The following is a 26,484-nucleotide window of genomic DNA, read 5'->3' on the forward strand; positions in this document are numbered from 1 at the left end:
AAATAAAAAAAAGAGGGACCCAGTATATTTTGCTTAAAGATTGAAATTGCACTTAATAATACTAAATTAAAGATTTCAACTATTAAATGTTGTATTTTAATTCCTTATATATTTTTAAGAATAAGACAAGTATTATGCAACTCAGATAACAAATCTTTAGATTTTATATATTTACTTATAAATCAGATAAAAACTAACACTGTAAAAATGACTCGGAAATAATTGTAAAAAGATAAATGGTTTTCAAAATTACACAGTTTGAAAAGTTAGAAGAGTACAGACCACCTTTAACAATGACTTCATCAGCATTTTGCCATTCCCCCCGCCTCCCCCCCCCCCACCATTCTCAGCTGCCTATTCTACTGAAAAACTCCTAACATTAGAAAAGGACACAGATCGTGACAACCATTTTACTACTGTGCTTCCAGGAGAAAGTTCATTTATCTGAATCTTTTGTTTTCTCTCTCCTACTGCACTGGCTGAAGGGAATGCCAAAAATGACATATTTCTTCATCATTTCGGAAATCAAAGTACCTCTGTAGAGGATCAGTAACAAAAAGAAAAGAAAAAAAATCACTATATGCTTAGCTTCAGTTCAAGCTTAGTATTTTTTAAAAAGCAATCCTTTCTTTAGGTATTAGCTATAGTAGCTATAATTAAGGGATTTAAAAATGTTTCTTGTGTTTGCACCTACTGTGCCACATTAGACTCCCCACGTCACTGAAACAACAAACTACATCCTTCAGGGACCATGACATGAACGTGTTTACATTGTGGGACATGATTCTTGCCTGTTTTTCCCCATAACATTTCAAAACCAGCTTTCCACACTTCCTCCCCAATAAACATACCTGCTTTTTTGTGGGTTTTTTGGGGCAATAAAGAGGTTTCTGAATCTTCAAGTATTGGGATGCATAAATAAAATCTCATTCATATATTAATGAATTTAGCCACTTAGAACAGAACAGATGGCCACAGTATTCTCTCTGTTGTTATTCTTGTCCTCATTTGAGGTTCCATTTCAGGATTAATGGAAAACAAAAAGAACAAGCTGGTTGCAGTCAAGCTGTCTTCCTATCACTTTGCTTTTGGACCCTTTTAGTCCACTGGTTGCAATAGAACATTGTCCACAGAACCTCTAATGCAAAACATTTAGAAATGCCTTTCCCAATATTGATCTGTATACGTACCAAGTAGCTCATTTGCATGAGCCGATTTCTGGACAAAAGGACATTAAGTAGAGATGGAATGTGGGTCCTTCCATCCATTTCACTGTCAGACATCCCAGAAATCTTTGCACCAGTGACAGTGGCTTCATTGCCAGAACTTGCTGACTGAAGAACCACAGCTCTTGCCCAGCAATAGTATTTATAATGTATGACAATAACTGAAGTATCCCTGAATCATTATCTTGGCTTTGTAAACATGGTGAAAATTTAGGCTACCACAAAAAGTCATTGAAACAAAAATTTCTCCTTTTCTAATTTTTATCCAAGCACTTCTGTTTCCTGACTGCTGTTCTAGTTCAGTGCTTTTAAAAAAAACCACCTATTATTAATTATATACATTTGCATATTTCATCCCACACATATGGACTACTCAGCTACTCAGCATCTTTGTCATAAAAACTCTCAGTTTTTCCTCTTTAATGATCCACCCCAGACTTCCTAGTGATCAGCAAATCACTGCTGACTGATACAAAAATGTCAGCATTCACAGAACATATAAGTCAAGGTTGCAAATTTCTGCCAATATAAAATTCCACCTTTCCAATTTAATCCTAACTCCCTGTCTGATATAGCAGCAAACTCTTCCGGGGAGAGGCTAGGACAGGGAAGGAGATTATAGCCCCAATTACTGTGCGTAGAAGTTGGTATTTTCCAAAAGTGGGAGGATGAATTTAGATTCTGCACTTAAACCCCTAGTCTCCAAACAGCACACAACTATACACAGTCAGAATCTTTACAGTTTTGCTCTAGAGTTAAGCAATATTTTCTAGTTCACCCCATAACCCCAGGGGGATGAAGACTCTTCTAAACCGTAATGGTTATTCGCTCACTTACTGCTTATTTCTAGTGCGAGCATAATCCTCTTTCGAGCACTCAGTTCCCACTTTGACTGCTTAGATCAGCCAGCTCAAACGGGTATCTTCAGCTTCCTCCCTCCTCCCAGCTGGGGATCCCTGTCTTCTATCTATGCACTTTTGTCAAGCACAAAAAGCAAATCCAGAGCTTCTGCGTGGTCTTCCACATTACCCAAAGGACTGAACTAGAAGGAGAAAGCAAGCTAAACTCTCCACTGTCCAAGCGTGAGGAGGCAGGGCTTCTGTGGGAGGAGAAGCCAGAGGGTAATCACTTCCTGTGCTCCTCCCACCTCTCCTGTCGGACGAGGGAGCTGAGGATTTCCACTGAGGCAGGAAGGGCAGGCCCCTTTCCACCTCAGCCTCAGAGTGCTGTCTGCTTGGAGCCCATCTGCGCTCTGCTCACCTAAGTGCTGTTACCCAGAGAGCATCAGTGCAGGGGAGCTGAAGTGGTGAAGACTTTGAGGTGGGGAAAGTGAGAAAAGAGACAAAGGAAATAGTCATCATTTGCCAGCAGGACCTCATTCCCTGTGAGAAGCTTGCAGCTGAAGATAGGTGTCCCCTCCCTAAAACCCTAAACATACTACCTCCCATCTTCCCCATGCCATTCCCAATCCTTTCTGAGTAACCAGAAGGAGAAGTGTCCAGTCCTTTCCTAGTGCTGATAACTTAATACCACTGAACCAGATCTGTTTTTTTTTCTTAAGAGCATTGAGCCTAATTGCTAATCTTTCCTCTCTGCAGGCATTCCACCAGCTCTCCTTAACCCTATCTACCTCTCGATTCCACCCCGACTCTCTCCTCCACAAAAGTAGCATACAAAGGTATGTTTATTCACTGGAATTAAATAAACCATAAAACTTGGAAATTGTACAAGGAAAATGTATGGTTGAAGACACAGAATGTATTATAGAAGAAAATTTTGCAAGTAACAGCAAAACAACAACAAAATCTAATGGGATAGAGATGTGAAAAATGAAGCACTCTAATGTTCAATTTTAGAATAAGATTTTACTAGAAAGTAACAGTATTAATTGAAAGGTACTACTTGTATCTGGGTGGAATTAAACGGATTCTTCATACTCATTAGTTACGGAATATATGAAGGATAGTTTGAAAGGAAAAAAGGAACACATGATTAGTTAACTATACAAATTACCTCAAATGCAATTTTTGCCAAACCACAGATGTCCAAATAAATGTAAAGGTTAAAGGTTATATGTTGATGTTTAAAATTTTGCCCTGGCTGGTGTAGCTCAGTGGATTGAGCGTGGGCCTGTGAACCACATGATCGCGGTTCAATTCCCAGTCAGGGCACATGCTTGGGTTGCAGGCCAGTTCCCAGCAGGGGACTCACGACAGGCAACCATACACTGATACTTCTCTCCTCTCCTTCCTTTCCCCTCTAAAGATTAATTAATAGATCTTTAAAAAAATGAATTTTTTTACTACCACTTATTTAATACTGCAGTGAATGATAAGTAATAGACCTAAATTGATTAAAGCAAATGTTTCATGAAGACTATACAGACAAAAGTATAGGGACCTTCATATTCTCTTCTTCATGGTGGTCAGAAGGTACTCAGGTCCTATCTTCTCATTATCCTTATCTTCAATCCCTTCTGAAGGCTGCAAAATTGTTTAGTTTCCCCTGTCCTAAAAGATGACTTCCTCATATCTGCTTTTTCCTGAAGCAGCAATTTTCAACATTTTTCATCTCATAGCACACATAAACTAATTACTAAAATTCTGAGGCACACTAAAACTGTATATTTTGTCAATCTGACAAAAAAACAGGTATCATTTTGATTCATTCACATTGGGTGATTATTGTGTTGGCTATGGTCATTTTTTAAATTTGCCAATGTAAGGGAAAGAGATGAGTGGCCCTGAATAAATACTCAGGTATTGCACATTTAAAAAATTCTTGCAGGGGGAGAGGGATAAGCAGGGAAAGAAGGGGAAGGATCTAGTCAAGGAACAAGTATAAATGACCTGTGGACATGGACAACCGGGTGGGGATTGACTGGTGGGGGTTCAGTGGGCAGGGGAGAGCAATGGGGGAAAATTGGGAAACTGTAATAGAGCAAAATAAGGAAAAAATACCAATGCAAAAAACTTAAAATAAAAATTCTACGGCATACCAGTGTGCCTCTTGAGGCATCTCTGTTGAAAATTGCTGCCCCAAAGGCATTCATTTAATCTCTCTTAACTCTTCACTGTCAAACTTGAAAGAGTGATCCATTCTTACTAGCAATAGTTCCTTCCTTTTTCTTCACTTTTAAACCAATCACAATCAGGTTGCAATAGACTGTAACTGCATTATTGACAATCTCCAATGGACTTCTAATTATCAGATTCTCTAGCAGTTCTTTTTTATAGCTAATTGTATGTTAGCCCCAAATGTGATTTGTGATTCACTACAGATGTCAAAATAAATGGAAATACTATTTTGTTCAGTGGTCAAGTTTGTATGAAGTATTTTTTAAAATGTCTTCACTGTTATTTACACAATTACCGCTATTAAATGGTGTCTCAACCAACTGAATAGAGTATCAGAGAGGACGAATTGGGAAAGGAGATGATGTGCTGAGAAGTTATTTCCTGAGTTTGTGGTATCTTTGGAAAGTTCATCTACGTGGAAATGTGCAATCAGCCCTTTGGATATACAGGCCTATATATCTTAGATGAGAAGAGAGATAAGGCAGGACCAATGGATCACTGAGGATAATCAAAAATGGAGGCTTGGGTGGGCTCATTAAGATGAAGACTAAGACCAAAGTCCTGGAGAATGTTACCTTTAAAGAAAGGGCCAAAGGAAAGAACCCAGTGAAGGAGGCTGAGTAGGAGAGTTCATGATAGAGATCTGATCAAATCACTGGGGAGAGGTTGTAGGAAGAGGTTGTAGAAGGAGGGTGCCTGAGGTGATGGTAAAAAGTCTAGGATGGGATTGGCTGAGAAGCTGAATGCTTCCAGAATGCATGGAATTATGGGCCAGAAGATTTAATATAAAGAGAAGACAGAGACTGGCTCTCAGGCTGTCTTCCTCAAGGGTGCCTGGAAGGTCGTGTTGCAGCTGCCTTTGTTTCCCAAAGGACAGTATTTTGGATGGGAGAAGAAACTCTGGGCATAGTTTAGGATCAGGCTGGCCTGGCAGAGGGTACCAGAGTTATTCTTCTTTGAGGGATGAGCTCTGAGGCAAACCCTGCCAGTCTTCCAAAAATAATTAAAAACTAATGGGGGGAGGGTCAGAATGATAGGTGAATTCAGGTGTTAAAGATTTATTGATAGGATTAAGTGATTAAAGCTGTAAGTGACTAGTGTATGCAGAAAGCTGTTATTCCAAAATAATGTAGCTTTTGAATAAAGGCTCCTTTCCTTTATCACCAAACCTTTGCCTCCGGAATTTTGCCAAGAGGATGGTGTGGAGGAGCAGGACCCCACTTACTGTTTGGTAAGGGTCATAGATGTAGGAGAACCAGGAGGATGCAGTCAAAGGAAAAAAGAGTTCTGGATCGTGTCAAGTGCTGATGAAAGGTTTAGAATGTGAATAGCAAACTCACATTGTATTTGGCATTTTGGAAGTCATCAAGGATGAGGAATAGAAGAACTCATGAAGATGGAGCCAAGAGTAGAGTAAATGAATGAATCCAGTGTCAGTAAGGGAGTGAGAGAGGAGTTAGTTTCCCTCCGGAGAGCTTAGATAAAAAAGGGAAAGGGAAAAATTGTTAAGATAGTAGAGCTCATGCTAATGTTCTACCCACAGTTTAAAACAAAAAGAAAAAAGAGGAAGAAATAATGCTGGTGAAAACACAAAAAATACAGGGAAAGAGATATGAAAGCAAGAGATATGAAAGTTACTATAGTCACTCCTCAACCCTCTTGTGTAAAGTCTTTGAGTGTGTGTATAGTTCAAGAAGAAACTGATAAAAAAAAGTGAAACTGTGGATATCAGAGGGTTAGACGGGGATAGTTCATGAAGCAAGAGAGTAAGGACGAAGACTTTTTAGAGAAAAACTGCACATTTCTCTTTTAAAGTACACAATTATGTTATATATTTTTATAGTTATATATTTATAGAACACAAATAGAAGGATATATACGAAATATTCAAAGTCCTTTTCTCTGAGAGATGAAATTATTTATGCGGTATGTGTTCTCTTTATACTTGGGATATTTTTTGAGATAAGAATACATTTCTTTTATAATAAAAAAGTAAACAAAATACGATTGCTGAAGAGATCCATAAACTTGTTGTGGAAAAGACATTTAAAGTCCATTTTGTTGAAAAATGACTAGGTCAGGGTTTTACCTTTTATTATGTTTCTGGAGGAATAAAAGCTTTTTTAAAAATGAGATTCATGCTACAGTTGTTGCTTATGTCCCTTGTGGCAAGTTGTTGGGATGGTGGAGTGAATGTTTTGTTATTGCATTTAATATGCCCCTTTCCTCTGGACTCTCCCTCATGGTATTCAGGTGCTCAGTTGTTTGACAGCATTTTGGTCCCACGTCCCTCCCTCCCCTTTTAGTAAAATATGCACAGTATCAGCTCAGGCACAAACATCACTGCTGTACGAGTCAGAGAAACAATGAAGAGGGAAAACAGAAAATAAGGGAGAAGGAGAAATTTCTCCCAAAAGGAATAAAATTTTGAGTTTCCCCTGCTTAGGACATAAGCCTGAACTGACTGACCTTTCACATAGAAAATAATCACCTTACCAATTAAAAAGACAAATTTCAGATCTTTTATTTTTCTTACATTTGGAGGAAATCAACTTTCTATGGGGAAAATGTCATCATTACAGAGAATCATTTACAGAGGAGCTTGTTAAATCTTGCATTTTTCAAGACCATTGTTTTTTTTTCTTTTTAAAAGACATTCACTGTTGGGATTTTCCCTCCCACAGTGATCATGTTATAGTAAAACAAAATAGCCACAGGGTGCGATTTTTTTTAGTTTTGGGCCAGGCATGAGCAAGCATAACATATGGCAATCAAAGTCAGTTCTAAAGGTATATTGCTGGGTAAAAAAAGAAATATAAGGACAACAAATATGGTGATGCATTTTAAACTATGTTTTAAATCACAGGCATCTGTTCATTCATTTAGTAACTTTTATTTTAAGGCTAAATCTAATTGAGAAAATAGATATTCAAATTACTTATTATTGAATAATAAAATGGCAGTGATGCACACAATTTCCCCTGCAGCCTCAGAGTCCCTCCTCAGTGCTGGTGTCCCTGCCTCAGGGTGGCTCTTGATCTTCAGGAGAACAACCTGAAGAGATGATAAAGGCCATTAAAAGCATTCTCTATTTCCAAGTTTTCCAAAGATGAGAATTCTTCAATATAAACATCCATTAACATTAAATTATTCAATTTTATGTTGTGCAATGGCATTTTCTTAAGTACATAAGTGTATTATTAGGTATGTACCTTATATATCTTTTCCAATATTTTATCATGAAAAGTTTCAGACATACCACAAAGTTAAGCAGATTTTATAGTGAGCACCTGTATACTTATTACCTAGATTCTACCACTAATACATTTTATTATTCTTGCTTTTTTGCACATCCATACATCTGCTTTGATATATTTTTAAAGTATAAAACACACTGTCACATTTCTATGCATTCTTTTTTAGGAGACTTATTTTGTTTAATTTACTTTCAAAACTCAGACAAGCAAAACCATTGGTTCAGTAAGCTTCCAAAATAAGAGCACTACAAGTTCAGGATTTGTCCCCTACAGCTTTTCTGTGACAAGCAAATCAGTGAACCACATTTCCAGCACCGAGTGCTAGTGCCGGGTCCTACCGCCAGGGTGAGGGAACAGAGTTCTGATCAAAGGGCTGGGATTTCTATGGTTCTCAGTCAAAAGCAAGGGATCAAACAACTCAACTTTTTGAGACAAATCCATGGTGTGATAGGTAGTTCCTGTCAATATTAATCCCTGTATCTTCATTTCATGTCTTTTGATCATCAATGTTTTCTCTAAAGGACGTCACTTTACTCTGGGTCATGTAATAATTATTCACCTGTTACATGTAATAATAATGGCAACCCTCAGGACAGGGTGAGGATGGCTAAAGGCTTCTTGGTGGGAAAGGGGCTATGTGTGCTTTAAGGAACAGTACTTTGGTGGTTTTTTGAGATTAAGTAGGCAGAAAACAAAAACAACTTGAACTTTCAGTTATGTGAGATTCAGCAATGTTCCACATTATTCTGAGGACAATAGGTAAACTCTTCTTAACCTTACCTCACCCCCCAAACTAAATAAGATCATATTTAAAGAAAAAGCAACAAGAAAAGATGTCCTTCTTAACAGGAAGATTGAGTCCAATTCTTTCATCTGGAAGGTTCTTGTCGCTACAAGAGACAAGATATAATTCTCTACAAATAAATGTTCTCATCTCCTCTACGCCTGGCTCTTGGAGCTGTAAATGCAGTGGTATAGCATGCAATGATTAATATATAAACTTTTTTCCAGCCTGCTGAAGACAATAATGATTGAAAAGTGATGTATTTTAACCTACTAGATTTCTTGCTGTTATGTGGCCTTGGTGCTATTTCCAGGCAAAGTGAAACTAACAAGAACTCCCACATGGCAGTTTCACCCGAGGTCACTCAAACAGCAGGACTGGGGCAGTTGCTGATGTAAGATAGGTAAGGGAGGGATGATAAGGGAGGGCAGTTGCTGATGTCAGTTCCCTAGGGAGGGAACTGACATCATTTCCAATGCCCAAAGAGCAAATGAAGACTCCTATCATACAAAAAAGTCCTTATCTCCCCCAAAACTAATCAAAGGGTAAACGATGTATTCTATATCTTTGAAGGTGGAGGAAAAGCAAGAAATAATCTACAAGTATTTAAAACTAAAACTATTACTTGGTGTTCTGCTTCTGATCTCTGTTGATGAGATTTCTCATTTCTAAATGTGTTGGCCCTACAAGATGGAGATGTAACTGAGTTAACCCTGATCTCAGACACAGGTGTGATTGTCTTTGACCTCTCCAGTGGCTCCCTTTGCCTCTCACTATCAGTTGGTATATCTGCCATCACACACCTGCTCCTGATTGCCTTTCTAACACTTGAACTGAACCTGATAATTTTATGCTATTTTGAAAAAAACAGCAATCTTTGTACTTTAATAAAGAGGAAAGGAGGAAAAAACTAGCTGCTTCTATACTCTGTTTCTCAGCATTCTATAAGCCTCTATTTTCCATTTTCATACTTTTTCTACACTCACACAATGCTTTGACACTTTGACATGTGCTTGAGAAAAATTTGTCTATGAAATTTTGTTTCTGACAAGAGTAAACCCAAAGTTTGTATTTCAGTCATAAAATCCATGCAAAGGTTAAAGTTGTTTACCATTAAGCTACAGCTATGTGATTGATTGACTTATAACCAGTCTTTTTTTTATTATGGCTTAAATCACTTTCGAGGATCCTTTTCTCAGATGGATTTATGCACAGCCTTAACAGCTGAAAATAAATCTTTCCTGTTCTCCGAGTGACAGATTTCCTGGAGGTATATATAGCTCATTGCTTTCAGCCCTGGACTTTCCCATGGCCTCGATCACCTCAGGCTCCTAATTCCCATCATTGCTTCATCAGTCTCCCTAGGTCTTCTTTGGTTCATCCCCTTTCTACAATGACTTATAAATTCATCGACGACAACATTACAGCTAAGACATGGCAATCCCTAGAGGGTGGGCAGGTCTAGGGTTCCTATCCATCTTCTTCATGGGTAAGGGCTTCTGGGCAACTACTTGTTGAAGGAGTTTTCTGAGCTGCAGGATTTATAGGAGCAAGAAAGGTCCAGGCCACGAACAGATCATGTATCTCCTGGACATGTGACAATCAGTGAAAAGATTAAAACAGCGGAGTCCAGAGGACACATACCCAATCACATACACTACTTTATGACAGACATCAGTGAACACCTGGCTTGATATAGAGAGTATTACTGCTACTGAGGGGGAAAGATAGTGAAAGGCAAAGTTTAAATAACTTTATTTATGTAAAGTGTTGTCACCAACCACCCGAGACTCAAATAGTCTGTGAATCCTTGACTAAAGTAAAAAGAGGCTTGACATCTAGAAATTGTCTATTTGAGTCACGAAGACAAGATTTTCTAATTTGAGAAGATGCAAGGTGGAGCATGTGACAATGTGGGACATTCAAGTATTTGATAAATTCATTCAGGCAAAATTATATTCGTTTAGAACAGTGGTTGCTTCATGTTGATATGTGGCCACACTTTTAGCACTAGGGATCCTAGATTCAGTCAATATGGTTACACGTTACTATCACAAGACTTGTGATAGGTAATGGATTACCTCTGATATTTTCAGTAAATATGAAATCTGTTACTGGGAAAAATAAGCACAAATGCATTCAAATACACACAACATATTTGGCACTTTGCTGATTTTTATAGAAAATTCTGTATGACTTACTGTATTTTGGGGACTGTAAGATGCACCACCCCCCCGCCAAATTTTGGAGGAATAATGGTTGTTGGTGCTGCTGTTGACTTCTATTTACATTTACATTGGTGAAATTATGTTATTTATGTTATTAAATATTTTGCCACTTTTTTTGCTTCAATTTTTTTCCCTATTTTTCTCCTCTAAAACCTAGGTGCATCTTATGGTATGAAAAATAAGGTAATGAGCTGATAAAGAAATGGTCCTTAAAAATGAATAATTATAAAACCTCCTTTATTTAGTCATGCATAAATTAAGGTGATAATAAAACAGATTTTGCCATATTTGGGGGCTACTTTACTACTCTCTCATGAGCTTCTTGAGGTCAGGGGCTGTGTCAGTCATTGATTCTTCAAGTGTATTTGATCACCTACTATGAATGTGCTGAATTTTGGGGCATTCTAGGCAGGCTCTCCCAAGCTTGGTGCCTAACTGGGGAAGGGAGATAATCAAACAAGCAATTATAAAAATGTGAAGAGCCGACTTCCAGCCAAGATGGAGGTGTAGGTAGACACATTGTGCCTCCTTGCGCAACCAAAATTAAGGACAACAAAAATGTAGAAACAACCAACCAGAACTGACAGAAAATTGAACTGTTCGGAAATCTGACAACCATTCATCTAGATGGGTAAGAGGGGTGGAGTCGGTGGCCGTTGGAGAGCGGCTGAGGTAGGAAAAAGTGGTGGCCAGCAGACCCCAGACACACTGGTGGTGGCTTGCAGACCTTGGGTGTGGGGTGGCAACGAGCAGATCCAGTGTGGCACGCAAGGTGGCTGGCCGACCATGGACACACATTCATGCTCAGATAAACCAGATGAAAATGGGCAGCAAGACAGACCACAAAACCCAGGGCCCCAGCGCCAAGAAATAAAGCCTAAAAGCACCAATGGAAAACACTTGTGGGGCTTGAGGTGCCGGGAGAGACTCCCAGCCTCACAGGAGAGTTCATTGGAGAGATCTACAGGGTCCTGAAATGTACACAAGCCCACCCACCTGGGAACCAGCACTAGAAGGGCCCAATTTGCTTGTGGGAAGCAGCAGAAGAGACTGATATCCAAGAGAGAGTGGAGCAAATGCCATTGTTCCCTTTCTGACCCCGTCCCCACATACAGCATCACAACCCAGTGACTGAGTTGCCCTGCCCTGGTGAACACCTAAGGCTCCTCTCTTCACTATGTCACAGGCATGACCAGACCAAAAAAAAAAAAAGACTCAAATGAAAGAACAGATCAAAGCCCCAGAGCCAATATATCGAAGCAACCAAGAGATAGCCAATCTATCAGATGCACAGTTCAAAATACTGGTGATCAGGATGCTCACAGAATTGGCTGACTGTGGTTACAAATTAGATGAAAAAAATGAAGGCTAAACTAAGTGAAATGAAGGAAAACACACAGGGAACCAATAGTGATGGGAAGAAAACTGAGACTCAAATCAATGGAGTGGACCAGAAGGAAGAAAAAAAACAACCAAACAGAAAAGAAGGAAGAAACAAGAATTCAAAAAAATGAGGAGAGACTTAGGAACCTCCAGGGCATCTTTAAACCTTCCAACATCTGAATTATAGGGGTACCAGAAGGGGAAGAGGAAGAGCAACAAGTGGAAAATTTATTTGAACAAATAATAAAGGAGAACTTCCCCAAGCTGGCAAAGGAAATAGACTTCCAGGAAATCCAGGAAGCTCAGAGAGTTGGACTCAAGGAGGAACACACCAAGGCATATCATAATTACATTAGCCAAGATTAAAATGAAGGAGAGAATCCTAGAAGCAGCAAGAGATAAGGAGACAGTCACCTACAAAGGAGTTCCCATCAACCTGTCAACTGATTTCTCAAAAGAGACCTACAGGCAAGAAGGGGCTGGAAAGAAGTATTCCAAGTCATGAAAGACAAGGACCTACATCCAAGATTGCTCTATCCAGCAAAGCTTTCATTTAGAATGGAAGGGCAGATAAAGTGCTTCTCAGATAAGGTCAAGTTCAAGGAGTTCATCACCAAGCCCTTATTATTTGAAATGTTAAAGGGACTTATCTAAGAAAAAGAAGATAAAAAATATGAACAGTGAAAGGACAGCAAACTCATAATTATTAACAACCACACCTAAAACAAAAGCAAACTAAGAGGACAGCTAGATTAGGAACAGAACCACAGAAATGGAGATCATATGGAGGGTTATCAACAGGGAAGTGGGAGGAGGAGAATGGGGGAAAAGGTACAGAGAATAAGTAGCATAGATGGTAGGTAGAAAATAGACAGGGGGAGGGCAAGAATAATATGGGAAATGTAGAAGCTAAAGAACTTATGACACATGGACATGAACTAAAGGAGGGAAATGTGGGTGGGAGGGGGTGTGCAAGGTGGAGAGGAATGAAAGAGTGGAAATGGAACAAGTGTAATAGCATAATCAATAAAATATATTTTAAAAATGTGAAGAGCCTATGACAGAGGAGTCTGGGGATGTGAAGGAGACTGTAGGTCTTCACTTTGTGTCAGAGTCCCAACTGGGATCCTAATGATAAGTAGAAGCCCTTCAGGTGGAGTTCAGGTGGAGCAGAGAGGCTGGTCTGTGGGCTTGGGGAGGTGATATGCAGAATGACAAAGTGGGAAGACCAAAGGTAAGAGAGATGGTAGGGCTATCATCCGAGATGAGGATTGTGTGGCTACAGGACAGTTGGGATTTGGAGGAATGATCCCAGATGAGACCAGAAAGGAAGGCAGAGTTTTGAAAATCATGTCTTTATATTAAGGGCAATGTGGACCCATTCCAGTGTTTTAAGCAGACAAGTGACATCATTGGGTCTGCCCTTTAAGAAGTCCACTTGCTAAAGTGGGACATAGACTGGAGGAAAGAAGACTGGAGGCAGGGAGAGCAACTGGAGGCTACCAGTGTCCAGTTTGTGACAGCTGTGGAGCCTGTTTAAATAAGAGATAGCGGACCAAAACTAATTTTATTATGACATGCTTAATTTATCCCTTCGTATATCATGAGATTACGTGATAGAAAGTATCCATTTTCTTTCTGTAGCCAGGACTAGGCCTACAATAGATACATTCTAGGTACTCAACATAGTAATACATAAAATTATTTTAGAAAAAAATTTGGTGAAACAAAAATCTTTTCAGAGATAGAGATAGGTAATTAGGAGAATTACCTCTTCTTTCTGTTGCTCAACAGAGAGAAGAAAGAGAGAGAATATATTCTGACTGACATAGAAAAAAAGTTTGCACTTAGTGAAGGATATGAATTTTTGTATTCTGTAAAGTCCTGAAACAGTATCTGAACTTTTCATGTTGTTTCTTGCTATTTGACAAACACAAAGGGAATCTTTTTTAAAAAGTACAATGTGAGATTGTTCAGTGCTGCAGAGCATATAAAAGGGTTTATTGTGATTTTCAGAAATCAACAACAGAAAATCTTCATGCAAACCTAAGAACTAAATTGCCCAGAGCATAAAATTTTAAAAAGGAATATATGTACTCAAGTGTACTTGGGAAAGCAAATGTTTTCTTGAAAAAGTTGAGATGGTGTATTTAGAGCTTGGTTAAAAACACACAGTTGTTTCTGTTCATTTTCCACTTGTCAAAAAATGAAACTTGAAAACGGGAGAGCTGGAGTAAGGTAAGGTAAATGAAACAAGATGTTTATCTCCTGGACATGTGACAATCAGGAGATTGAGCAATTATTTTGCTCAAGGTTTGTTTGGAGTCTTACTACTTAATGACTTTTGTTATTAATATTTAAAAATAATTACATATGATATGCAAAATATTGAAGGACAGCCTGCTCCATGTAAGCAAACCTCAGGGCCAGGGAATGAACTTCTTTCTATAAGACCAGAGCATTCCGGTGAGCATAGATGACCACTGACAGTTTCTTCAAACTGCAGTTCAAATCTTCGCATTTTTCCTCTCTTAAGAATAAATCCCCAAACCACAGATGCTTCTATTAGGGAAGTCATCACAAAATTTCAAAGAGACAATGCAAAAGGCTTCTTGGACAAAACAGAGCAGAGAAATTTCACTGATTAAGAGTATGAAGCTCATATCAACTTGAGAGCCCTGCAAAGGTTCCTTCCAAGACTCCTTACCATCTTTGGCTAATCCCCCAGAGTGATACCGATAATAAAAGTACTGAGAAACAGAACTGTGGCTGATACTCAATTACTTTAAATACATCTTTGGAAGTAGATACAGACTTTAACAAAGAATCTTTTAAAAACTCCTATACTCTTGTAAAATTGTCCTGGGTAGGCGATTGAGGAGGTTTAAGGTGAGATGAAGCGAGGCTTTAGGAAGGAACTACTGTGCCCCAAATGAAGAAAGCTTTTTATAATTATAAAAGCAGAAGCATATCCTTTTAAAAATACTAAATAATTTTTTAAAGTACAGAAGTGTGCCTATCACATTGTTGGTGCTTAGTAACCACTTAATGAAATAGTGTTGCTTTACAGCAAAAAGGAAAAAATTAATTACTCCCATTATTCTTAACTCCTGTTATTTTCTCGTGTTAAAGCCATCCCCCAAATTTTTATACATAAAAATGCACATATATGTATGTATAAATACACATTCATAGATACATACATATGTATTTTATGACACAAATGGGATGCTAAACTACTCCTTTTACTCAACAATATACTATAAGTATTTTTCATACTAACACACATCCATAATCTACCTTACACATCCTGTTTACCTTATGTTAACAGGTTTTTAAAGAAAGTTTAAGGAATTCTGGAAACCATCAGAATGAAGAATGTATGTAACACTTAGGCGACGATGCTAGGACGTGAGTATCGTATGAAGAATACTGGTGGCTCGCAAGATTCTTCCTGGTAGTCTGCAAAATTAAAACTATTTTCATAACAGTACTAAGACATCATTTAGCTTTTTTGCTGCGTTGACATTTGCATGGATAGTGAAAAAGCAACACTGGGTAAAACTGTATCTTAGCCTGAATTAAGGTGATGGCACCAAACTGTACAATCCCAACAGATTAAATGCAGGAGCAGTCATGAGAATTCAACTCTGTTCTATCGAGCTCTTCTATTAATGAGATTTGCAGAAATGTCAAACAAAGCCACGCCTCACTAAAATGTCTATTTTTTTTAAAGCAACGGTTTAAAAAATGTTTTTGGTGTTAGCATATAATGAATACTTTATTGCTATTTTCAATGCATTAATAAGTACATACTTAAGTTTTTCCTATAACGTAAGTGCCAATACACATAATTCCCATATACAAAAGCCCTTTGGGGCCTTTAATATTTTTTAAGAGTACACAGGGGTGCCAGGACAAAAGTTGGAAGACTGCTGTTGTATGAGAAGGAATGTAAACTTGTTTTGAGGTGGTAGAACAATTTGCCCTTAAAAAATTAGTTTTTATTTCCCCCTCTCTAATAATAATAAACAAAGTCAATCTAACTCTTTTAGAGTCTGGTGGAAAAGCCCTTCACAGACCATAAGACCAATTAGTCTTATGGTAAATTGCATTGTGTTAGTATATATCTGAATTATATTTAATAATTGTAGTTTTAAAGTTCACAAATACTTATACAATGGTTATATCCTTTACTTTCCCTAGGCAATTCCATGAAGGTAGGTATTATTCTCATTATTTATAGCCGAGGAAATGGATTCTGGGAGAGAAAGTGTTTTGTCTATTCCGAAAGTGCTGAAGTACAGAACCAAATTCAGGTCTGCTGACCTTATGTTCCTGTGCTCCTTTATCATCTCTGGTTGGAATAAATAGTTTTTGGTTATATCAGTAAGGAGTAAGTACTTCAGCTGCTGTATGACAGAAACAAGGGCTAGTCATTGACATATCCTTAGAATTTGGTCAAGTATCCTGACTTCTCCCAGCCCATTTCCTCTACATATAGATAAAGATTGTGGGAAATAATATATGACAAGGCATGTGAAATAATGCTTTGTATATATTAGGTCCCCTTATTAATATGTTTCTTATTTAACAGTATAACCCTGTAAAAGGCCAGAGTAGCTTGGGTTTCACCCAACTCTTAGGTCAAGTATGAAAGGGCTCAGTCACTAAGACAGAAATAGATGAGCTGCATGAGAAAGCTTCAGAATAATTGCAGGCTGGAAGTACAGAAATGCAGCCTTTTGCAGGCTGGAAGCCAGAGGTGATTGTATATATGCTATTGACCTACACCTTAACTCACCGCTCAAATTTAAAGGTGACTGAAGAGGCCAAAAATGTTATTCTTCTGCTTGCTAGGGCTGGGCCACACTAGCTTTGAGTGACTGCTGGACATTACCCCCTCAATGGTTTCTTGTCCTCACCTCTGGCTGCAGGAGCCACATAAAATGTCTTGAGAATCCAGGCAAGGCTAACCAATTATGCCACCTACTTTCTCTGTTGTCCTAGTTTGGTTCAGTTGGCTTCATACCTGGAACCTCACTCCACACAGTCCCTTCAGAATGGTGCACCATTTGGATGACCACCTGGGTCCTGATTAGTGCCTCCCCGGGGCCCTTTTCGCCTCACCCAGTTCCACTTCGGTTGCACACAAGACAATGTGCTTCTGACCCAGGCTCCTGAGCCCAACTTGCAGAGGCAGGAGGATTCAGCACTAGGACTAAAAAGAGGTTCACATGTGAAAGCGTGAGTCAGGCTTCCTGGTGGCTTCTGCAGAGCCCTTCAACTACACGATGCTCAGGGCTATGCTGGTAAGACTTGGCTGGGTGTGAAGTAGCCCATGAGCCAAGTTTTTGCAGTTAAGGGAGGTAAGAGTTTCTGGAGAAAGTACTACTTTTTTTTTAGAAGAGGAATATTAATGGGATTAATTTAGCTGTCTTTATACATTGATCCCAACATAGTACATGTACATATTAATACCTAATAAGACAATAATAATAATAGTAGTAGTAGTTAGCTCTCATAGGAACAATATCAAATTATATGTATATAAATAAATTTTTGCAGCAATAATATGAATGACCTATTAAAAGTTTAAATTCGTTATAATAAGTTTACCTTGGGGAGGATGGTTTGCTATTCACTAGAATGAAGACCATATATTATCTCATTTAATTCTCATAATATTACCAAGAGTTTGTTTACATTTTCCTTAGTTTTAAAAGAGGAAATGGAAATCCCTAAGGTTTAGAGCTTTTTCCAGGGCTATGTACAAAGTTACAAAACCTATAATGGAAGAGTAGACTTAGAATTTAAAATTTTCTGACCGATCCAAATCCGAGCTTTTCAGCTCAGCCCCTTGCCTCCAGTACATTTCCATTTGATTGAAAGGTGGGATGACATAATGCAAAAGTGCATGTTTGATTAAGCATAAAAAGAAAAATTTAAGAAAAGGATGTTGACTTTCAGTGTCTTTTTAGACAAACACCTGTCTGAAAGTTATATAGTGGAGAGGCAAGAGGTCGGTCTCTGAGGTCAGATTGCTTGGTTTAAAGCCAGCTCTGTCATGTACTAGCTGAATAGATTTGAGCAAGTGTCTTGTTTTTTTAAAATCTTCTATGCCCAAATTTTTTCACTTGAGAATAATAATATAAACCACCTCCTTGAGCTGTTGAGGGAAAAATAGTACATGTAAAGTGTTTGGAACAGCATTTAACACATTTAATACAGTCAGCAAATATTAACTCGTGCAATTATTATCTTTCCCTCCCTCTCTTCCTTTCTTCCTCCCTTTCTCCTTCTTCTCCCACATCTCTTCCTCCCTTTCCCTTCCTCACTCCCTTCTTTCCTTCTTGCTTCTAACAGATTGAGACAGTGTGAAACCACTAAGCAATCTTTCTGGCAAGGTGGGAAGACTCACCAACGATGGCTCAGAGACTCAAACTTGAAGTTAAAATTTTGGTTTTGACTGATTTAAAAATAGAACCTGGTGAGAAGCAATTCTTGCTGTGTCAACTTTTAGAATGCTGTACTGAGAAAACCTAGCAGTGTTTTTATTTTAAGAAGGCCCTGAATGACTGAGCTGTAGTTCATGGATACATCCGAACATCTCTTGGTGGTATGCTTTCCTGTGAACCTCAAATCAAGCAACATGAAGAGCTCTGGCTTGACCACCACCCGCCCCCCACCCCTTCCAAAAAGCCAACTAAACTGGACTCGGGTGCTGCTGTCCAGTAAGTGGAGCAGAACCCCAGCAGTGAGCGCTCTGCTGCTGACCCTTTTGAAGGCTGCCTCTTTGTTAAATCTACTTTTAACACAAACTGGGTTTTTCACAGTATGTTTTAGAAATGGTGCAAACCATTCAGGATACAGAAAAAGAATGACTACTGATGGTTGATTTGGAAAGTAGGTAGAGAAGGTGTCAACATCTGGGTTCTAGCCTTGTTTTTATCACTTCTTCCTTAGAGGGCTGGTTATCGGAACTCTTCTGAGCTCAGTTTCTCCATTTTCAAAGTAAGGGTTTGTACCAGACAATCTTTAATGTTGTTAGTTCCATGATTTCTTTTTAAACTATTGAGAAGTCAGTTGATTAGTAATGTGGTAGTGAATAAGAACGAGGACCATTGTTAATGGAAGAAAAAACTAAGCCTCATACATTTTAACATCCATTCAGATACCACCTGCTGGTATCTGCTGTGTACACTTCCTTCGGATCTGTCAAACAGTATTTCACAATAACCAACTGAAAGGGCTGCAACAAACTTAAGTCTCCATTCTAAGGCAATAAGTACAAGTCGTTGAAATTGGATGGGAAAATATGTTTCTAAAGAAGGGATATGTCAGTGGTCTTTGAAGTGTATGCGTAAAAACAAAAAACTTTTACCTGTTCAGAAAAACTAATCAGGTAACAAGGTATAGAATTCATTGAAAGGAATTAAAATTGCAGACACAAGGTAGTTGGGAGCCAATCACAGCTAACAAATCTGAAAGATGATGTTAGCAAAATGAATGGAATTGCAAGGGTTGGGTAATTGGGTCTTTATATAGAAGTCAACTTGGATGTATATTCTTTGTGGTATTTTGAAAGATTCTTTATTGAAAAATCAGTAAACTGCCACGATAAAAATCTCAAAGACAAGTATACATATTATGTCACAAGAATGAAGGCTCGACCTGGAATGCTTTTTCTGGCACTGGTCTTGAACTGACTGAGCTTACTGCCATATTATGCACAGGCCTGCAAGGATACCAGCAGAACTCAGGGGCAGGGCCAAGTCTAAGGCCATGGAACAGACCTAAGTTGTCTGGCCTTATCTATCATGTGCAACCAGGGACCATGGCTCGTTCTTGCCTTTTTTGGTTCAATCAGCATCAATTGCAATTTTCGATACAGAGCAAGCTCTCAGTAAATATTAGAAGTTACTTATTTGACTGATAAGGATTGGCATCCCTCCATTCTAGCTTAAGGAACACTATTGTATCAGTGAAACCAACTGAATTAATCCAAAAACAGCTCACCCCTTCAGTTCTCTGTTATTTTCATCATTGTACTACTAACAGTTATTTATCTTTAAAAATGCATTCAGATATGTAAATCAAGTAGAACAGTTATAATAATTCCTATACTAACATTAACATTAAAGATGAAATAGCTAAATCACAAAGAAAGGCTAAATTACGTGTCCAAAATCAACACTTATGAAAAGCAGGTACTGCATTTTCTTAAGATCATGCTCCATAATATTTCTTTTGGGTTCATAAATTTGACTGAGAGATGTTTACCCCTTCCTGCCCGGACCTCCCAATTTCCCCTTCTTGTTTAATGGATTCCTCATATGTCACAATCACTGTGCAACACTCAGGAGACACACAAATAAATTAGGCCAGTGCCCTTTCCTCCATAATCTCACTGTCCACATAAAAGCTATTTCCCCAAATTTTCTATGCTACTCTATTGTCAAGAGATTTTCAAATGTTATTATGGAATTGTTTCTGGAGGTCATGATCTTTTAAAATGTATCCAAGTCAATTTTAAAATTGTAATTAAACACATATATTGTGCTCAGCATCACAATGTAAGCTTTAAATTAACTTTAAATTTCTGTAATATTCAGATGTACATAATACACATTGCAAATATTTTGTATTTGAACAGCACATTTGTACTTACAAATTTCTTTTATTCATCAGTTTAATACTTATTTGACACAGTAATTTTGTTCTCTTGACAATCCTATTAAGTAATAATAATAATTAACATATATTAAGTACAGTGGTACCTTGATACTTGTCGTTAATTTGTTCTGGAACTTGTGACGAGTGTGGAAACCAATGAGTACCAAGCAAATGAGGAGTGATGAAGCATTTTCTCTCCCAGGGCAGCATTCTGACTCATAGAAATTCTAACAAGTGCTACTAGTCCTGAGCAAGAGCTGAGACATTTTTTTGTCATCAAAATGTGATGAGCACAGGGTTTGACAAGTTCTGAAGCCAAAGAGCATTGTCCATATGACTGTGTTTATGACGGGCCAGGCTATTCTAAGTGTTTTACGTACAATTTTCATCTAGTTCTTGCTGCACCTATATAAGAACTTTATCACCCTCATGGTGCAGATGAGGAAACCAAGGGAAACACAGCACAGATGAGGTAGCTTTCCTGAGGAAGAAGGTACAGGTGTCCAGGTCCCACTCCAGATATTTTCATACAATTGGTCTGGGGTGGGCTTGCAAATCAATATTACTTTAAAAAAGTAATAATTTAAAAATGCTCCTGAGGTAATACCAATGTACACCTAAAGATTAATAATGTCAAGAATAAAGCCAGCATCCCTTAGAGCCAGCCATTTAGGATAGTGTTCTTTCTTCTTTATCAGGATCTTTTCGAGGCTTCCTTTTGGTGGTTAACATGATTTTCATGCACGGTAGGCACTCAATAAGTGTTTGTTATACAGATGAGAAAAGTCAACCACTGTGTGTTTACGAAACACTGATTGTACTCCAGAGCCGGAGGAAGTCAAGCAGGAGATGTGATGCAAAAGGTCCTGTTCCCAAGGAAGTACTGTGTAGCACTGAAGCCCTCAGTAGTCATCTGTTAAGTAAATAAAACTTCCAAAAATGAAGCAACTAAAGTACAAGTACTAAACTATGTGAAAGAGACTATAAATGCACAAGAATACCTAAAATGGTTAAGAAGAATAAGGGATGGAATTGTGTGAGAAGGGTTCATGAAATATCTGATTCTGGACCTGGCTCTTGAGTGGTTAAAAAAGAGTTAAAAGATTGTATGATCATATATATTGGGTTTGAATAGCATTTAAAAAAAACACAACATAACCTTGTTATTACAACATCAACACATTTTTATGGTACAAAATATAGGTAACACAAAGAGAGACATGAAAATTAATAAAACCATCCCTTTAGGGCTCACTATTTACATTTTGGTCTATGTTCTTCCAGAGATTATGTATTTGTTGCTTTCATTTTTTATTTCTCAGACTACTAGCAAATTTGAACATATAACTCCAAGTTTGTCAGAAATTTGTGTTAAGTTCTTTGGTGAAATGTATACTCATATGTTTTGCCCATTTTTTTTATTTTTCAAGACTTTATTTTTTAAAATATTTTATTTATTTATTTTTTAGATAGGGGAAGGGAGGGAGAAAGAGAGGGAGGGAAACATTAATGTGTGGTTGCCTCTTGCACACCCCCTACTGGAGACCTGCCCACAACTCAGGCATGTGCCCTAGACTTACCCTTTGATTTGCAGGCTGGCACTCAGCCACTGAGCCACACCAGCCAGGTCAAGAGGTTTTTTTAAGAGCAGTTTTAGGTTTATGACATAATTGAAAAGAACGTACAAAGATTTCCCATATATTTGCCCTCACACATACATTAACCTCCCCATTATCAACATCACTTAACCAGATTGGTACATTCATTACTGAGGATGAACCTACAATGACATATTGTAGTTATCCAAAGTTCACAGTTCACTTTAGCGTTTAGTCTTGGTGTTGTACATTGTATGCTTTGGACAAACATATAATTCTATATATCCAGAATTATGATATCACACAGAGTATTTCCGTGTCCTAAAAACCCTCTGTGTTCTGCCTATTTGTTCCTGTCTTCCCTCCACTTCCCCTGCAACTATTGCTCTTTATATTGTCTTCACAGTTCACCTTTTCTAGATGTCACACAGTTGGAATCACATACTATGTAGCCTTTTAAAAAAAATTATTTACTTTAATTGTTGTTCAAGTATCATTTTCTGTCTTTTACTCCCATCCCAGCCCACTCCCCTAGTGCTCCTTACCTCCCACCCATTTCCACCCCCCTTAGTTTTTGTCCATGTGTCCTTTATACTTATTCCTGTAAATCCTTCTTCCCTCTTTCCCCTGAAATTCTCTCCCCTCTCCCCTCAGGTCACTGTCAGCCTGTGTATTTCAGTGTATTTGGTTATATAGATCGGACTTGTTTGTTTTGTTGTTTAGGTTAAACACCTTTTGCTGTTAAAGGTGAGATCATATGGTATTTGTCTTTCACCACCTGGCTTATTTCACTCAGCATAATGCTTTCCAGTTCCATCCATGCTATTGCAAAGGGTAGAAGCTCCTTCTTTCTTTCTGCTGCATAGAATTCTATTGTGTAAATGTACCATAGTTTTTGGGTCCATTCATTTACTGATGAATGGAGTAAGCACCTAGATTGCTTCCAACACTTGGCTATTGTAAATTGTGCTGCTATGAACATTGGGGTGCATAGGTTCTTTTGGATTGGTGTTTCAGGGTTCTTAGGGTATAATCCTAGCAGTGGAATTGCTGGGTCAAAAGAGAGATCCATTTTTAGTTTTCTTAGAAAATTCCATACTGTTTTCCATAGTGGTTGTACCAGTCTGCAATGCCACCAACAGTGAACTAGGGTCCCCTGTTCCCCACAACCTCTCCAACACTTGTTGTTTGTTGCTTTGTTTATGATGGCCATTGTGACCAGTGTAAAGTGGTATGTCATCATGATTTTAATTTGCATCTCTGACAACTAGCGATATTGAGCATCTTTTCATGTGTCTCTGTATTCTCTGTATGTCCTCCTTAGAGATATGTCTGTTCAAGTCCTTTGACCACTTTTTAATTGGGTTGCTTGTTTACTTAGAGTGGAGTTGTGTAAATTTGTATTTTTTGGAGATTAAATGCTTGTCTGAGGTATCATTGGCAAATATGTTTTCCCATACAGTTGGTTGTCTTTTTATTTTAATACTGTTTTCTTTAGCCATGTGGAGCTTTTTATTTTGATGAGATTCCCATTTGTTATTCTTTCCTTTATGTCCCTTGCTCTAGGGGACATAACAGTAAAAATGTTGCTACATGAAATATCTGAGATTTTCCTGCCAATGTTCTCCTCTAGGACTTCAATGGTGTCATGGCTTATATTTAAGTCTTTTATCCACCTTGAATTTATTTTGGTGTATGGTGTAAGTTGGTGCTCCAGTTTCATTTTTTTGCATGTAGCTGTCCTGTTCTCCCAACACCGATTGTTGAAGAGGCTATTTTTAGTCCATTTTATGTTGTTGCTCCCTTTGTCTAATATTGATTGTTCATAGATTGGAAGAATTAACATAACGAAAATGTCGATACTACTAAAAAGTAATTTACAGATTCAATGTAATACCTATGGCATATTACAGTACCAATGGCATATTTCACAGACATAGAACAAACACTTCAGAAATTTATATGGAATCATAAACAACCCTGAATAGCAGCTACAATTTTGAGAAAGAAGAACAAAGTAGGAGGGATCATAATACCTGATACCAAACTGTATTACAAGGCCACTGTAATCAAAACATCCTGGTACTGACATAAAAACAGGCACATAGACCAATGGAACAGAACAGAAAGCCCAGAAATAAACCCAAGTCTCTATGGTTAATCAGTATGTAGAGTGGCTTTTTTCCTCACTTAGTAATATGCATTTAAGACTGGCTTTTTTAAGACTGGATTTTTTTCCTCACTTAGTAATATGCATTTAAATTTCCTCTAAATCTTTTTGTAGATTGATAGCTCATTTCAGTTTACTTCCGAATAATGTTCCATGGTTTAGATGTACCACAGTTTATCCATTCATCTACTGAAAGACATCTCTGTTGCTTCCAAGTTTTAGCAATTGAAGAAAGCTTCTATAAATGTCCATGTGAAGGTTTTACTTTGTATGTGAATTTTCAACTCCTTTGGATAAATACTAAGGAACATGAATACTGGATCATATGGTAAGAGTAGTCTAGTTTTGTGAGAGATCACCAAACTGTCTTCCAAAGTGGCTGTAGCATTTCGCATTCCCAGCAGCAGTGCATGAGAGTTCCTGTTGCTCCACACCCTTGCCAGCATTTGGTGTTGTCAGCATTCCAGATCTTGTCTATCATAACAGGTGTGCAGTAGTATCTCACTGTTGTTTTAATTTAAACTTTCTTGATGACATATTATGTGGAAGATCTTTTCATATGCTTATTTGCCATCTGCATATCTTCTTTGGTGAGGTGTCTGTTGAAGTCTTTGGACCATTTTTTAACTAAATTGTTTGTTTGCTTATTGTTTAGTTTTAAGAGTTCTTTGTATATTTTGGATAATTGTCTTTCATCAGATGTCTTTCGCAAATATTTTCTCCAAGTCTATTGCTACTTCTCATTTTCTTGAAATTGTCTCTTGCAGAAATTTTTAATTTTATTGAAATCCAGCTTACTGATTCTCTGATTTTGCCTATTTTCTATGTTTTTGATAAATGTATAAATAATAAAAGAGTATATATATATCATTTTATAACTTGCTTTTAAAATTTAACATATTATAAGCATCCTACCTATAAATGTGTATGGTTTCACAACATCATATTCAATGGTTGTGCAGTGTTACATAGTTATCATTGGTGGAGGACATTTTAAGTTTGTATTGAATTTTGTTGGTGTCATTGCTCATATGGTAAGACTTCAGACCTTGTTCTTGTAGCTAAACGTATATGTACAACCTCTGGGTGGGGAGTCATATAATGTTACACTTATTTTTTTACTGTGCTCTCAAGAATGATCTGTGAATGTGATTTGAAAATAGTAAGTTTTAATGATTTTAAATTAAAAATTTTTAGCATATACATTATGGACATATGTAACTTGATATAAATGTTTTAATGGGAACATGCCATATGTGCTATTTATATAGTCTAGTCTCTGCTTTGTTCTGTTTTCCTTGCCTACTCCTGCTTTCTGATACAGGCATATCACCAAGTACAGACTCTATCAACATATGCATAATTAACAATGTAATATGTATTCTGTCTGTTTTAACCATAGTCATAGTCAAACATATGTATTTATAGGTAAATACATTTAATCAGATACATATATTCATTAGCTGGGGTTGTCATTGTTTTACAAATAATATATTTCTTTGTGTCTTGTTTTCTCTCACAACTATACTCTATATACAATCAACTAAATCAATCTTCACAGTTCTATTTCTATTTCTTAATGCTTGCATGTTATTCAAGTTATAGCTGTACCAGGACTTTTTCAACCTTTTTTTAAATGACCATTCACTTGGTGTCCCTTCCCTCTCAGTTCTGAATAGTCCTGCAACTAGTATATTTGTGCATATTCCCCTAGGTTCTGATTTTTTTAGTTCTATCAGATAGGGTTTTAGGAGTGGGATTGCTGAATGGAGGGTACCTAGTTTTAATTTTAAAACTGTTTAAAAATGTTGTCAGATCATCAGCATTGTATAATTATATCTTTCTTCCATCTTCAACAGCAACAGGTATTAATCATTTTTAATTTTTTTCTTGGTCTGAATGGGTGTAAAGTGGTAACTTTCATTGCATTTCCCTATTAGTTAATTAATTAATTTATTTTTAAAATTTTTTTATTTAATTATTTTTCAAGTACAGTTTTCTGTCTGTTAGTCTCATCTCATCCCACCCCCCATGCTCCCCCCTCCCATTTCCACCCTTCTCAGTTGTTGTCCATGTATCCTTCAT

General features: G+C 37.6%; 1 protein-coding gene across 5 annotated transcripts in view; it reads right to left on the bottom strand.

Moving 5' to 3' along the window:
- PEX5L (peroxisomal biogenesis factor 5 like) overlaps window positions 1–26,484 on the bottom strand; it is a 215,772-nt gene that overhangs the window by 150,818 nt on the left and 38,470 nt on the right. For 3 of the 5 annotated variants that reach the window (XM_037058795.1, XM_037058794.1, XM_037058793.1), the window contains exon 1: window positions 1,191–1,394. The exons of 1 other annotated variant lie outside the window; for it this stretch is intronic. In XM_037058795.1, coding sequence (XP_036914690.1) covers window positions 1,191–1,283 — 93 coding nt within the window. In that variant the 5' untranslated portion in view covers window positions 1,284–1,394. Of the gene's footprint in view, window positions 1–1,190; window positions 1,395–26,484 lie in introns of those variants that run through there. One more of the 5 variants, XM_037058791.1, reaches the window with a different exon arrangement.

The sequence above is a fragment of the Sturnira hondurensis genome, unplaced genomic scaffold (genome assembly GCF_014824575.4).
Source record: "Sturnira hondurensis isolate 20B ecotype Veracruz unplaced genomic scaffold, ASM1482457v3 Scaffold0010173, whole genome shotgun sequence".
Lineage (NCBI taxonomy): Eukaryota > Metazoa > Chordata > Mammalia > Chiroptera > Phyllostomidae > Sturnira > Sturnira hondurensis.